Here is a 15854-nt window from a genome sequence, read left to right as displayed (position 1 = left end):
CTAGGTCATAAACCCATTTTGACCTTATCTTGGTATATGGTGTTTAAGTGTGGGTCGATGCCTAGTTTCTGCCATACTAGTTTCCAATTTTCCCAGCAATTTTTGTCAAACAGTGAGTTCTTATCCCAAAAGAGGGGTCTTTGGGTTTGTCAAACACTAAGTTGCTATAGTTATTGACTGTTTTGTCCTTTGAACCTAACCTATTCCACTGATCAACTAATCTATTTCTTAGCCAATACCAAATGGTTTTGGTAACTGCTGCTTTATAATATAATTTTAGATCTGGTAAAGCTAGGCCACCTTCATTTGATTTTTTTTTCATTAATTCCCTTGAAATGCTTGACCTTTTGTTTTTCCATATGAACTTTGTTGTTATTTTTTCTAGGTCATTAAAATAGTTTTTTAGGAGTCTGATTGGTATAGCACTAAACAAATAGATTAGTTTAGGTAGTATTGTCATCTTTATTATATTTCCTCGCCCTATCCAAGAGCACTTATATTTTTCCAGTTGGTTAGATGAGACTTAATTTGTGTGGAAAGTGTTTTGTAGTTTTGCTCATAAAGTTTCTGATTTTCCCTCAGCACATAGATTCCTAAGTATTTTATACTATCAGTAGTTACTTTAAATGGAATTTCTCTTTGTAACTCTGACTGTTGGATTTTGTTAGTGATATATAAGAATGCTGGTGACTTATGTGGGTTTATTTTGTATCCTGCAATTTTGCTAAAGGTGTGGATTGTTTCTAATAACTTTTTAGTAGAATCTCTGGGATTCTCTAAGTATATCATCATATCATCAGCAAAGAGTGATAATTTGGTTTCCTCATTACCTACTCTAATTCCTTTAATCTTTTTCTCAACTTTTATTGCCACAGCTAGCATTTCTAATACAATATTGAATAGTAACGATGATAGTGAGCAACCTTGTTTCACTCCTGATCTTATTGGGAATGGTTGCAGTTTGTCCCCATTACATATGATGCTTACTGATGGTTTTAAATAGATGCTACTAATTATTTTAAGGAAAAGTCCATTTATTCCTATACTCTCAAGTGTTAACAGGAATGGATGTTGGATTTTATCAAATGCTTTTTCTGCATCTACTGAAATGATCATATAGTTTTTGTTAATTTGGTTATTAATATGGCCAATTATATTTATAGTTTTCCTAATATTGAACCAGCCCTGCATTCCTGGTATAAATTCTGTAGTCTTTTTGCTAATGTCTTATTTAAGATTTTAGCATCAATATTCATTAGGGAGATTGGTCTATAATTTTCTTTCTCTGTTTCCAACCTACCTGGTTTAGGTATCAGTACCATATCTGTGTCAGAAAAGGAATCTGGTAGGACTCCTTCATTCCCTATTTTTTCAAATAGCTTATATAGCATTGGGGCTAATTGTTTTTTAAATGTTTGGTAGAATTCACATGTAAATCCATCTGGTCCTGGGGATGTTTTCTTAGGAAGTTGAATTAATCAACTCTCCTTATCTCTTCACAGGTTACCACCCATTACAACAAATTAAAAAGGGGGTGGGGAACCAACTCAGTAAAATTTACCAATAAAATACAATTTATGAATCAAAAAAGTTTGGTAAATGCAATATTTCACACCCAGTCTCCCACCTCTGACTTTAAAATTTTATACCATTCAGTTTAAATTGTTTTGGTTTTTTCTTATAGTTATATTACAAATGAAGATAAATGAAGAAAAACCAAAAGTGGTCATTTTTTTAAATGTAAAGCTGCCCTTCTCTCATTTCTATTATTAATTAATAATTTCATAAGAAGGGAATGGTATTTACTTTGTAAAGACATATGTCTGGATATTTGTTTGAAAAGCACATCTGTCAAAACAAAGTTTATTAGTAAATTTTATTCCCTCAAAACAAACAAAAAAATGAGAAAATTGGGAAAGTATTAGATGTGTCAAGTATGTAAAAACGTCAGAAGAATTGAAACTATACTTTAATGAAGAAGAAACAGGTATAGATAAGTCTCTTCACAATATGCTATCTTAATGCAGTGAAATCACTAATTACTTGAAGCAAAGGTGCCAAAAAAAGCAGATTATAAGGAAGGATAAAGAAAGGAAGAAGGCATTATGTATGATTATAACATCTCTAACTCAACCTAGTTAATTAGATGTCAACTTTGAAAAATGAAAGCTAAAAATATAAAAATTGTTGCCTTGTTATTGGGGAGGAAGAGGGAAAGTAGCCACAAAGAAGCCCCAAGTCCCCAGAAACTACCTAAAGTAATAAATAATCTCCTTGAAAAAGAAGGAAACAGTAACCAAAAGCAATGACTTCGATTTAAAATGTGAGCTCACACATAAAATATTAGAGAAGAAATTAACAAATGATCACAAGCAGCTTTACCTCACATAACAGCAAAATGCAAATGACCAGAACATTAGCCTGCCAAGAACTTGGTATGAGACCTTTTGCCCAGATCACAGGACTTAGATCTTGGGAGAGATCTTAAGAGATCATCTAATCCAACTGTTTAACTTTGCAAATGATCAAACTGAGGCTAAGACTTACTGCCTAAGTGATGGACACACAGATAGTATCAGAAGAAGGTTCAAACTCTGGCCCTTGGATTTCATGTCATTGGACTTTGTGCTATCCATTACCAATAGTCAAAACCAATGCTCTTTTCTCATTCCAAATCCTTGCTGCTCTTTTCATTTGATAGATTTCATCCCTTTCTCCTCATGGATATTCTCTCACCTCGGTTTTTGTGATGCTGCTCTCTCTCATTATTTTTCTATCTAACTAACCAGTCTTTCCTGGTCTACTTTGCTGGTTCTTTAATGAAATACAGCCTTTTAATTGTAGGTATACTCCATATTTCTGTCCTGGTTTTTCATTTCTCTCTTTATGCGTTCTTTCCCAGTGATCTCATTAGCCCTCATGGATTTAGTTATGCAGATTATTGCTATTGAGTCGATTTAGTTGTACCCAATTCTTCGTGTCTCCATCTGGGGATTTTCTTGGCAAAGATATTGGAATAGTTTGACATTTCCTTCTTCAGTCCATTTTACAAATGGGGCTAAGTGACTTGCCGAGGGTCACAAAATTAGTAAATGTTTGAGCCCAGATTTGAACTGATGAAAAACTTTCCTATCCACTGTATCACCTAACTGCTCTTGTGTGCAGATTACCCCAATTTTTATATGTCCAACCCTAAACTCTCCTGATTTTTAATCCTTCATTATCATCTGCCTGGTGGACATTTCCAACTGCATGTCCCATAGGCAGCTCAAAGTAATTATATCAAAAACTATCATTTCTTGTAATGTTCTTCTCTAAAATACGTTTTCTGGGAGCAGGTTTCTTGGGGGGCTTTTGGAGGCAGCCTTTGTTTCAATTCAGTAAACACAAATGCATCCAACGATTAATATCCACATCCTTTATTATCTCTTTCCAAGTCTTGTCTCCTTTTCCTGCGGCCTGGTTAGCTTTCTTTTTTTTTTTTTTTTTTTTCATTTAGCTTTTTTTTTTTTAAATATTTTATTTTATTTTATAATAACTTTATATTGATAGAATCCATGCCAGGGTAATTTTTTTTACAACATTATCCCTTGCACTCGCTTCTGTTCTGATTTTTCCCCTCCCTCTCTTCACCCCCTCCCCTAGATGGCAAGCAGTCCTATATATGTTAGATATATTGCAGTATATCCTAGATACAATATATGTGTGCAGAACCAAACAGTTCTCTTGTTGCACAGGGAGAATTGGATTCAGAAGGTAAAAACAACTCAGAAAGAAAAACAAAAATGCAAATAGTTCACATTCGTTTCCCAGTGTTCTTTCTTTGGGTATAGCTACTTCTGTCCATCATTTATCAATTGAAACTGAGTCTTTGTCAAAGAAATCTACTTCCATCAGAATACATCCTCATACAATATCGTTGTCGAAGTGTAAAGTAATCTCCTGGTTCTGCTCATTTCACTTAGCATCAGTTCATGTAAGTCTCTCCAAGCCTCTCTGTATTCATCCTGCTGGTCATTTCTTACAGAACAATAATATTCCATAACATTCATATACCACAATTTACCCAGCCATTTTCCAATTGATGGGCATCCATTCATTTTCCAGCTTCTAGCCACTACAAACAGGGCTGCCACAAACATTTTGGCACATACAGGTCCCTTTCCCTTCTTTAGTATTTCTTTGGGATATAACCCCAATAGAAACACTGCTGGATCAAAGGATATGCACAATTTGATAACTTTTTGGGCATAATTCCAGATTGCTCTCCAGAATGGTTGGATTCGTTCACAGTTCCACCAACAATGCATCAGTGTCCCAGTTTTCCCGCATCCCCTCCAACATTCATCATTATTTTTTCCTGTCATCTTAGCCAATCTGACAGGTGTGTAGTGGTATCTCAGAGTTGTCTTAATTTGCATTTCTCTGATCAATAATGATTTGGAACACTCTTTCATATGAGTGGTAATAGTTTCAATTTCATCATCTGAAAATTGTCTGTTCATATCCTTTGACCATTTATCAATTGGAGAATGGCTTGATTTCTTATAAATTTGAGTCAGTTCTCTATATATTTTGGAAATGAGTCCTTTATCAGAATCTTTACTGGTTAGCTTTCTTAGAGGTCTTCTGTAGTCTTGGTTCTGAGAGCCTGAGTTCTGGTTTCTGAATCTCACTGACTGTCTCTGAATTAAAAGGTTTGTGCTTGAATCTCCAGCCACAACAAAGGTAGATGATGGAATGAATCTGTCTCCTCCTCTGAGAGCTTCTAGTGGGCTTCTTCTTTCTGGCCCTGAGACCTCCTCCTTATATGCCCCATACTGAGTTTATATACCAATCATTATATCACTAGGAAACCATTATTTGTTGTAGGATTAAATCAATGCTAAACTAGATTTAATCACTGTCTCCTCAATTCCACTTAGTACCTAATTTCAAGTTCTGGCCCACAACATCTCCTTGTAGGACCAGATCAATCATACTGAACCATGCTAAATTAGATAACTATTGTTTCTATCAATTCCACTGTCTTAGTACCTTGTAAGAATCTTAACAATTTCCCACAATCTATTCTGAGTTTTTAATTTATTTCTCTCAAGGACATCATCACCCCTCTTTTTTATGAAAGTTCACAAGTAGAATGACCTTATTCTCCCACCTATGTAATCAATTGCCAAATCTAATTAATTCTATCTCTTCCACAGGTCTCCTTTATTAGAATGCAAGTTCCTTGAAGATACATACTATTTTTTTTTTACTTTCTTTGTATTTCCAGCACTTATCAGAGTGCCTTGACTGTGATAAACAATTCACTGATTTCTCACATTTGTCCTCACAACTACCCTAGTTCTAGTCTTCATAAGCCCTTAGCTAGACTATTGCATTGCCTTCTACTCAGTTCCTATGCCTCAGTGATAGCTCCCTTCCTCATCCAATCTTTCTTTGACATAACTGACAATGGGATAGTCCTATAGAACAAGTCAGAGTGAGTTATAAACCTGCTCAAAAACTTTCTGTGTCTCCCTAAAAAAGTCTCTAAGACAAAACAAACTCCGCCATTTAGCATTCAAAGCCCTTTCATGATCTGGCACCAGCTTGGCTTTCAGGATGATCACATTTTTATCTATATATCTTTATCTGTACATACACACATATTATATAAGATATACATATCACTCCATTATGCTGTCTGCATTCCAGCCAAACAAAAAGAGTATTCCACCTTCTACTTCTTTAGCTTTGCATTGATTGTCCTTCCCCTCCTACCCCCTATCTCCCCACCCCACCCCCATGTATGGATTGCACTCGCTCTTCATCCTTGCCTCTTCAGATGATTAACAAGCATCTGAGGTACTTAGCTCAAACCATGGAAGGATAAAAAGCAGAGAAGGAATTTTGAGATCCTAGAGTCCACGCCTGGCTTGTTCAAGATTACAATTGCCAAGTGGCAAGCCTCAGATGGGAAAAGGAGACGCTCAGACTCCCAACCCAGTCCTCCCTCTACCACACGTTTCCTCCTGATAGACAGTTGCCTCACAAGGAATTTCCTACATTTATGAAATCCTACATCCTATACAGAAAAAACAAACCATTTTACATGCCCATTACTCCTAAAGAGCAAATTCATTACAACAGGTGATTACAACACTTTCATTGCAGTTAAATAAATTTAATTATATATGTTATATAGTTTTGGCAGAAACAGAGATCCAGAGAGAAGCACAGAAGACAACAAAAATAATAACATTTCTCACACCCAACCACGGATTTGAGTGACACCAACAGCTTGGGTAGTCCACTGGAAGGGCGAGACTGGTGTTTACAGCCAGTCCAAATATTATGTCTCTTCACATACTTAATTCCAATACTATTCACTGTGGGTCTCCACAATGAATTGCCTCTACTATGGTAGAAATTTGTGTATGAGGATTTCTATAAGCTGGATCCTAGCCTCAGGCTAAGACCTAGGCAGAGGTAGAAGTGGCCAAGGATATGCCCTTCCTGTGTGACTCTGCTCCCAACTACTTCCTTCACCCAAAAAAAGGCTAGACAATGTTTGGTGAGAAGGAGACCATTACAATAATCTCCCTAAGTATATGGACATTTTTAATGATTCAATGAGCTTCCTACAACACAAGTCTAATCATTTTATTACTCCTCTGCTCAAGAACCTCAAGTGACTCCACTACCATTTAAATTCTGGATTACTCTTTCCAAACTTATTTCACGCAATTCTCTTTTGCATACTCTACCTTTCAGCCAAACTTCCCTGAATGTTGCATCATTATTCCTCCAATCTTCCATTCCCTACCTCTTTGACTCAGTCCTTGAAAGGAATTCCCACTCCTCACTTGAGAGAGGGAAGAAAAGAGAAGATGGAAGAATGCTTGGCTATATGCTGAAGATAGATAATAAATAAACTGGGCCCAGAATTGAACATGAGAAAGACAGATCAATTAGTGGAAACTTTTCAATGTTTTAAATATTTCTAAGCTGTTCATTATTGTAAAAAAAAAATAATAATAGCTTTTTTAAAAATGTATGAATGATATAAAATTAATCATTAAGCATTTATTTAAGCCCTGCCTATGAAAGTACTATAGCCTATGAAACTACTATAGGGGGCACAAGTGCAATCCCTATTCTCAAAGAACTCACATTCTAATGAAGGAGGCAACAAATTCATTTATGGATAAATAAAATGGAAATAAATACAAGATAGTTAAATACAGGGTAGTTTGGGAAGAAGAACACTAGCAATTAGAGGAATCAGTAAAGGCTTCATGTAAATGATGATATATGAGCAGCATTTTAATGGAAAAGAGATTCTATGAGGTGAAGATAGGGAGTGAATTACAGGTATAAGGATCAGTCAGTGACATTCTGTCATTTAATATCTCTGGAAACATGGGCAAGTCAATTGTCCTCTCTGGACCTCTCTTTCCTTATTGATAAATTGAGGGCATTGTATTAGATAACCTATTAAATCCTTCCATTTCTAAAGCTCTGCTCCCTATGACAATGAATCTTAGGACAACATATCATAGGAACCCAAACTATAGATTCTCCAAAGAATACCAAAAGAATATATGATTGATGTGGAATACAGCAACAATGACCTATATATGGCAAATAGCATATAAGAAGACATCGTCAAAGATCTATATTATAAGAAAGAGAGGTCAGCTGTTCACAAGAGACATGATGGATAGACTAACTGCTATAGTGGTAATTTCAACAGAATTCCTCAGTGTAGCAAGACAATACTTCTACACTGTAATTGATTCACCATTTCATTAAATAGAAAAGATTTTCCAAATATTTTCATCCCACCTCAGAAATCCAGTGGGTTTCCTACATCACTCTTTCAGCTAAAAATCTTACTTCACATTTCACTGGAGAAAAAAAAGGCCATTAGCTAAGAATTATGTTCTTCTCTTCTCCTCTTTTTCATTTCGAATCACTCTCTTTTTAATTCTCTTTCCATAGTCTGGTTTCTGACATGATTGTTTTTTTGGTTTTTGCTGAGGCAATTGGGGTTAAGTGACTTTCCCAGGGTCACACAGCTAGGAAGTGTTAAGTGTCTGAGACCACATTTGAACTCAGGTCCTCCTGACTTCAGGGTTGGTGCTCTATCCACTGCGCCACCTAGCTGCCTCCTGTAATGATTGTTAAATAGCCTTCTCCAAAATTGTCCATGATCTCTTGTTAATTCTAATTGCCTTTTGTTAATTCTCAGTCTTCTTAATCTCTCTGCTGCCTTTGACATTGGCAATCACTCTCTTGTCTTTGGATTATCATGACACTGCCTTCTCCTGGTTCTCCTCCTACCTACCTGAACACCCACCTATGACCTTTGCTGGTTATTTATTCAAGACGTATTCACTAATCATTGTCCCCAAATCCTAGACCCTTTTTTTTCTCCTTTCATACTATTTTGCTCAGAAATCTCATCAGTTCCTATTGATTCAATTATTGTCTCTATGCAGATGACTCTCAGATCTATTTATCCAGTACTAATCTCTACTGAGCTCCAATTTCAAATCTCCAACTGTCTATCACTAGACATCTCAAACTGATATACAATAAACATTTTCATTTATTTTGGGGGAGGGTATGCATATGCATTCTTTTTTTACATATTTACATATGAGTCATGTTGAGAGAGAAAAATAATAACAAAAGGTAAAAACCATAAGAAAAAAAAAGTAAAAACACTATGCGTTGAGCCACATTCAATCTCAATAATTCTCTCTCTGGATACTAATAGCATTTTCTATCCAGAGAATACCAGAATAGCCTTGGATCACTGAATTGCTGAGAAGAACTAAGTCTATCATAGTTGATCATGATACAATCTTGCCATTGCCACAGCAATATATACTATTTTCCTGGTTCTACTCACTTCATTCAGCATCAGTTCACATAAGTCTTTACAGTCTTTTCTAAAATCAGCCTGCTCATCACTTCTTATAGAACAGTAATATTCCATTACTTTAATATACTATAACTTATTAAGCCATTCCCCAATTGATGAGCACCCACTCATTTTTCAATTTAATTTTTTTGCTGCCACAAAAAGAGCTGCTATAAACATTTTTACATATGTGAGTCCTTTTCCCTTTTTTATGATCTCTTTGGGATGCAGACCCTTTAGTAGCATTGCTGTATTAAAGGGTATGCACAGTTTGATAATTTTTTGAACATAGTTACAAATTGCTCTCCAGAATGGCTGGATCACTTCACAACCTCATCAACAATGCATCAGTGTCCCAGTTTTCCTGCATCAAAAATGATAGTATGACATGGTACTTCAGAGTTGTGTTAATTTGTATTTCTCTAATTAAAAGTGATTTAAAGCATTTTTTCATGATAATAAATGCAAATCACATTTTCAACTCAAGATATCCAAAAGTGAATTCATTATTTTTCTCCCAAACTCTCGTCTTAATTTGCCCATTATTAAGCACACCATCACCTTCCCAGTCAACTCCTCACTCTCTCTCATTCCCCATATCTCGTCAGCTGTCAAATCATGTCCATCTCCCTTTTGACATTTCTCACCATAGTACAAGTCCTTAGCAGTTCATGCCTAGACTGTTACAATATCCTCCTGGTAGGTCTCCCTGCTTTAAGTCTCTTCCCACTTCAATCTGTCCTCTACTCAGTTGTCAAAATGATCTTCCAAAAGATGTCATGAACCTATTCAATAAGCTACAGTGCTTCCTTATTACTTCCCAGATCAAATAGAAAAACTTCCCTTTTGGAGTTCAAGTCCATTCTTAACCTGGGCCTTTCCTAATTTTACAATATTCTTCCATCTTATTATCCTCCACATACTATACAATTTAGAGACTAGCTTTCTTGCCATTCCTTGTACAGGGTATATTATCTCCCTTCATTTTCTCTGGATGCCAGCTAAAATCTCATCTTCTGAAAGAAACCTTCCTTGAATTCTTCTCCTTAATACTACTGCCTTCCCTCTGAAACAACCCCCAATTTAACTTGCATATAACAACTTCCAAGTTGTTTCCATGTTGTTTCCTCTACTATATTGTGAACTTCTTAAGAGGATGAGCCGTGCTTGACTTTCTTTGCATCCCTAGTGCTTAGCACAGTGCTTAACATGTAGCAGGCACTTCTATGTTGTTGACTTCTATGACATTCATACAAAAATAATACAATAATAATAATTGAAAGAATTATCTCAAAGAAGATTGAGTTCAGTAAAAGGAATTTCCTAAAGTCAATCTGTTGTTTCCCTATAGTGTCTATCTAAGATATTGTACTAATAAGCCAATTCCACAAGTGGCTCATCCAATTGCATACCAACTTTTAGATCACAAACTCCCTTCATAATTACCCCTGGATAATTCTTGGGTAATTAAGGATCTCATTGGTTCATGTTATTTATTTTGATTTTTAACTGTAATCACCTTGATTTCAAATAACTTGTTTGAGGACTTTTAAGAGTACTGGGAAAACTGGCATTATATTAATTCATGACTCTCCACCATGTTCCACTTTAGCAGACAATGAGAAGACACACCCAGAGCCAAAGGATCTGGTTCCTAAAGATAGGGAGAGGACTGATACTGAGAAAGGAGGAAAGGACTAACCAAAGAAGGCAAAAGTCCAGAAAAAGAAAATTTGAAATCATCACAATTTTGAGTACAGGAGCCCATCTATCCTCACAATGACATATGATATGGATAGAGTCCTTCCATGTCCCGCAATGTCCTGAAGATACTCACCTGAGCAGGAATAATACTAAATGTGTCTTCTAATATTATTTCTTTTCATTGTTGTTCTCCCCTTTTGCCAGAAGAGAGAAATGTCATGGGTGTGCCAATATGCCAATATTATTTCCCAAAACTGCCCTAAGAAGTTTAAAAATTCCCATGTGCAATTATACACTTACACAATTACACAATTACAATCACACTTCTTGTCAACTCTTAAAACACTTTGATCTCTTAAAAACTATAAATCCTGGAGAACTAAGCCATACATATACAGAGCATATACATTCAGTCTGAAACATCATTTGACTATTGGTATGCTTTTCTCTTCTGCATCTCCTATCAGTATGACACAAGTCAGACACCATCTTATTCCAATGCTTATTTCATTACTGCAGAGAAAATAAAGGCAGACTATACAAATCTGGCTTTTAATCAAATAAACTCCAAGCAATAAAGCTCTCATTTCAGTTCCCAGAATTCTTTTGCAACCCTTACACTTGGCTTAATTTCCTGAAATGGTTTAAGACTTACTGTGGAATTTGGAGGCTTCTGGGTCATCCATACTGATGGCAATTAACTTCCAATCTGTCTCATCCTCATCAATAAGAGCCAAAATTCCAAGGATCTTCACCTGAATAATCTCACCACGAGCACGAACCTTCAAAGAAGAATTTCAGCATTAGACAAATGTTAGAAGAGTCTACACAGGATTTGGAGCTGTTTGATCTTTTTTTAAACCACTGCTGTAATTTCATCGAAGCAGAGAATTCCAAGAAAGGAACTTCTACTACCAATATTGATCAGTAGCTTCTCTAAAACTTCAGGTCTTAAAGAGCTGCCTAAGTCACTGAGAGCTCAGATCATGTACCCAACATGTCAGAGATAAGATTTTAACCCACATCTTCCTAATCCTAAGGGCAGTTCTCTATCTATTGAAGCAGGATACTGTCTCCCTAAGCCATGAAAAATCTTTTAAAAGACTTTAGACAGGGTAGTGATAAAAAAAAAAGTATAATAATTCAAAACAAGCTAAAAAAAAAAAGCGTGCCTCAGTATACCCTTCATAGAATCAAGTGCCTCAGGGACATATTTATGGGTTGTTAAAATGCTGTGCTTGCCTTGTTAACCAAAATAATGTGTGTCACTTTAGTGTGCTAACATCAAATACTTGATGTCTGAACTTTGGAGACTAGATCATGAGTCTCTACAGTTAAAGAAAAAGAAAAGTCAGTGATTAGTACTTGCTGATCCATCCCACATTTTATTCTATGAATTCCATAACTTTCATATTCATATTCCTGAGACACTCAGTTTAGACAATTTCCAGGAGAAAGATTTCACTCAATCCTTCCCATCTCAAGTTAGACTTTGGTTTAAACTTTTCACTAAACCCATGTAGTTCTCTTGATATTTTAAAGCCTTTAACAGTGAGTCCAGCAGTTTCAAGATATAATATATAATATAATAAATATTAATATATAATATAATCAGATATAAAATCAGCCAGCAATCCAATTCAACAAAATATAGTAGTAGCTCCAGACCTGGCCCTGGCATTTAAGCTCATTTATTTAAAACTGGAAGGAACCTTGTTGGAATATCCCTTTCTCTACCCACTCCTCCATCTCCATTCTACCACCACCACCTCCTTTCTTCCCTTTATCTTATTTATTCTACACATCAGACTGTAAGCTCCTTGTAGGCAGAGACTGTCTTTTTTATTTATATTTGGATTCCCAGTGCTTGGCACAGTGCCTGGCATAGAGTAAGCAGTTAATAAATATTTGTTGACTAAGAGATCATACTAGGTTTTTTCAGAAGCCAATGAAAGTTTGTTGTCTCATACTATGGATTGTGGTCCAGACCTTTTTCAAAACTTTTACCAAATCCAACCGGACTAAATTTTCAAACCCAAATCTAAAAAGTTTTACCTTAATTCCTACTAAATTGCATCTTATTGGTTATGGCCTATTGTTCTAACCTGCTAAGAATTTTTTAGATCCTAATTCTGCCATCCTACATGTCAACTTCCTGCAATCAGTATGACATCTATGAATCAAATAAAGATAGGATCTTATCCTCAATTCCAGTTCCCCGAGTCCTCCACAACAGACTGAATAATATAAAATGACACACAAAAACACACACACACACACACACACACACATACACACACACACACACAGTTGACTAGAATTAAATAAAGACTGATGAACATAAAAAGTAACTCAAAAGGGAGCCAAGTTGGTAGACAGAAGACAGGAAGTTGTCTAAATTCTCTCAGTTTCTCTCAGAAAAAATGCTAGATCAACCTTCAACAGATTCTGGAGAGACAGAATCCACAAAAATTTGGAGTGAAACAATTTTTCAGCTTAAACTATCTTGAAGGAACATCAAAAAAAGATCTGCCTCAGTTAGACAAAAAAAGAATGGAGCTCAGCATAAGCACAGTGTGGGGAATCTAGTGGGAGGCTCCTAGCCAAAGTACAGACCAACAGTGGAGCGACCTCTGTCATGGCTAAATAGGCCCTTGGTTCAGCAGGCCAACTGTGAGACTTCACATCCAATCTCAGAAGATAAATTCTGAGCCCCTGGAAGCACTAAGTCAGGCCAAACCAGCACAGTGGAAAAATCTGCAGCATCACAACCACCATCAGAGAAAGCCATTAAAAAAAAACTGCTATTCCCTTGCAAAATAATCTTGGAATAGTCTCCCCTGTGTCTTAGGAGCAGAGCTCAACTTTTTTTTTTTTTTAAAGCTTTTTGTTTACAAAACATATGCATGGGTAATTTTTCAACACTGACCCTTGAAAAACTTTGTTTCTAATTTTCCCCTCCTTCCCATCACCCCTTCCCCTAGATGGCAGGTAGTCCATGTTAAATATGTTAAAATATACATTAAATCCAATATATATATAGGTATTTATACAGTTAGAAAGAAAAAGAAAAAGCTGATCTAGAAAGAAAAAAAAAAAAAAAACCTGAGAAGGAAAACAAAAATTCAAGTAAACAATAACAAAAAGGGTAAAAATGCTATGTTGTGGTCCACACTGTTCCCACAGGCCTCTCTCTGGGTGTATGTATATAGCTTTCTTCATCACTAAACTGATTTGAATCATCTCACTGTTGAAGAGAACCATGTCCATAAGTATTGATCATTGTATAGTTTTGTTGCCGTGTATAATGATCTCCTGGTTCTGCTCATTTCACTTAACATCAGTTCATGTAAGTCTCTCCAGCCTCTCTGAAATCGCCCTATTGGTCATTTCTTATAGAACAATAATATTCCATAACATTTATATATCACAATTTATTCAGTCCTTCTTCAACTGATGGGCATCCATTTAGTTTACAGTTTCTAAATGCTACAAAAAGGGCTGCCACAAACATTTTTGCAAATGTGGGTCCCTTTCCCTCCTTTAAGATCTCTTTGGGATATAAGTCTAAGAGAAATACTGCTGGATCAAAGGGTATGCAAAGTTTGATAACTTTTTGATCATAGTTCCAAATAGCTCTCCAAAATGGTGGGTTCCGTTCACAGTTCCACTAACAATGTATCAGTGTCACAGTTTCACCACATCCCCTCCACCATTCATCATTATCTTTTCCTGTCATCTTAACCAATCTGAGAGGTGTGTAGTGGTATCTCAGAGTTGTCTTAATTTGCATTTCTCTGATAGTGATTTGGAGCACTTTTCATATTACTAGAGATAGTTTCAATTTCTTTATCTGAAAATTGTTCATATCCTTTGACTATTTATCAATTGGAGAATGGCTTGAATTCTTATAAATTTGAATTAATTATATCTTTTAGAAATGAGGCCTTTCTAGCTGTACCTGATCTAAAATTATATTATAAAGCAGCAGTCACCAAAATCATTTGGTATTGGCTAAGAAATAGATTAGTGGATCAGTGGAAAAGGTTAGGTTCACAAGACAGAATAATCAACTATAGCAATCTAGTGTTTGACAAACCCAAAGACCCTAATTTCTGGGAAAAGAATTCATTATTTGATAAAAACTGCTGGGATAATTGGAAATTAGTATGGCAGAAATTAGGCATGGACCCATACTTAACACCATATACCAAGATAAGATCAAAATGGGTCCATGAGCTAGGCATAAAGAACGAGATTATAAATAAATTAGAGGAACACAGGATAGTTTATCTCTCAGACTTGTGGAGGAGAAAGAAATTTGTGACCAAAGATGAACTAGAAACCATTACTGATCACAAAATAGAAAATTTTGATTACTTCAAATTAAAAAGCCTTTGTACAAACAAAACTAATGCAAACAAGATTAGAAGGGAAGCAACAAACTGGGAAAACATCGTCATAGTTAAAGGTTCTGATAAAGGCCTCATTTCCAAAATATATAGAGAACTGACTCAAATTTATAAGAAATCAAGCCATTCTCCAATTGATAAATGGTCAAAGGATATGAACAGATAATTTTCAGAGGATGAAATTGAAACTATTACCACTCATATGAAAGAGTGTTCCAAATCATTATTGATCAGAGAAATGCAAATTAAGACAATTCTGAGATACCACTACACACCTGTCAGATTGGCTAAGATGACAGGAAAAAATAATGATGAATGTTGGAGGGGATGCGGGAAAACTGGGACACTGATGCATTGTTGGTGGAGTTGTGAACGAATCCAACCATTCTGGAGAGCAATCTGGAATTATGCCCAAAAAGTTATCAAATTGGGCATACCCTTTGACCCAGCAGTGTTTCTATTGGGCTTATATCCCAAAGAAATACTAAAGAAGGGAAAGGGACCTGTATGTGCCAAAATGTTTATAGCAGCTCTATTTGTAGTGGCTAGAAACTGGAAAATGAATGGATGCCCATCAATTGGAGAATGGCTGGGTAAATTGTGGTATATGAATGTTATGGAATATTATTGTTCTGTAAGAAATGACCAGCAGGATGAATACAGAGAGGACTGGTGAGACTTACATGAACTGATGCTAAGTGAAATGAGCAGAACTAGGAGATCATTATACACTTCGACAACGATATTGTATGAGGACATATTTTGATGGAAGTGGATTTCTTTGACAAAGAGACCTGAGTTTCAATTGATAAATGATGGAC

At 35.8% G+C, this 15854-nt stretch overlaps 1 protein-coding gene across 1 annotated transcript in view; it reads right to left on the bottom strand.

The window, feature by feature from the left end:
- The window catches only part of PPA2 (inorganic pyrophosphatase 2), a 127798-nt gene that overhangs the window by 39651 nt on the left and 72293 nt on the right, over positions 1-15854 (bottom strand). The window contains exon 7 of the mRNA XM_051967443.1: positions 11277-11403. Coding sequence (XP_051823403.1) covers positions 11277-11403 — 127 coding nt within the window. The remainder of the gene's footprint in view (positions 1-11276; positions 11404-15854) is intronic.

Source organism: Antechinus flavipes, chromosome 6 (genome assembly GCF_016432865.1).
Source record: "Antechinus flavipes isolate AdamAnt ecotype Samford, QLD, Australia chromosome 6, AdamAnt_v2, whole genome shotgun sequence".
NCBI classification, from domain to species: domain Eukaryota; kingdom Metazoa; phylum Chordata; class Mammalia; order Dasyuromorphia; family Dasyuridae; genus Antechinus; species Antechinus flavipes.
Note: the sequence above shows the minus strand (reverse complement) of the source record. Positions and strands in the feature narration are given on the sequence as shown.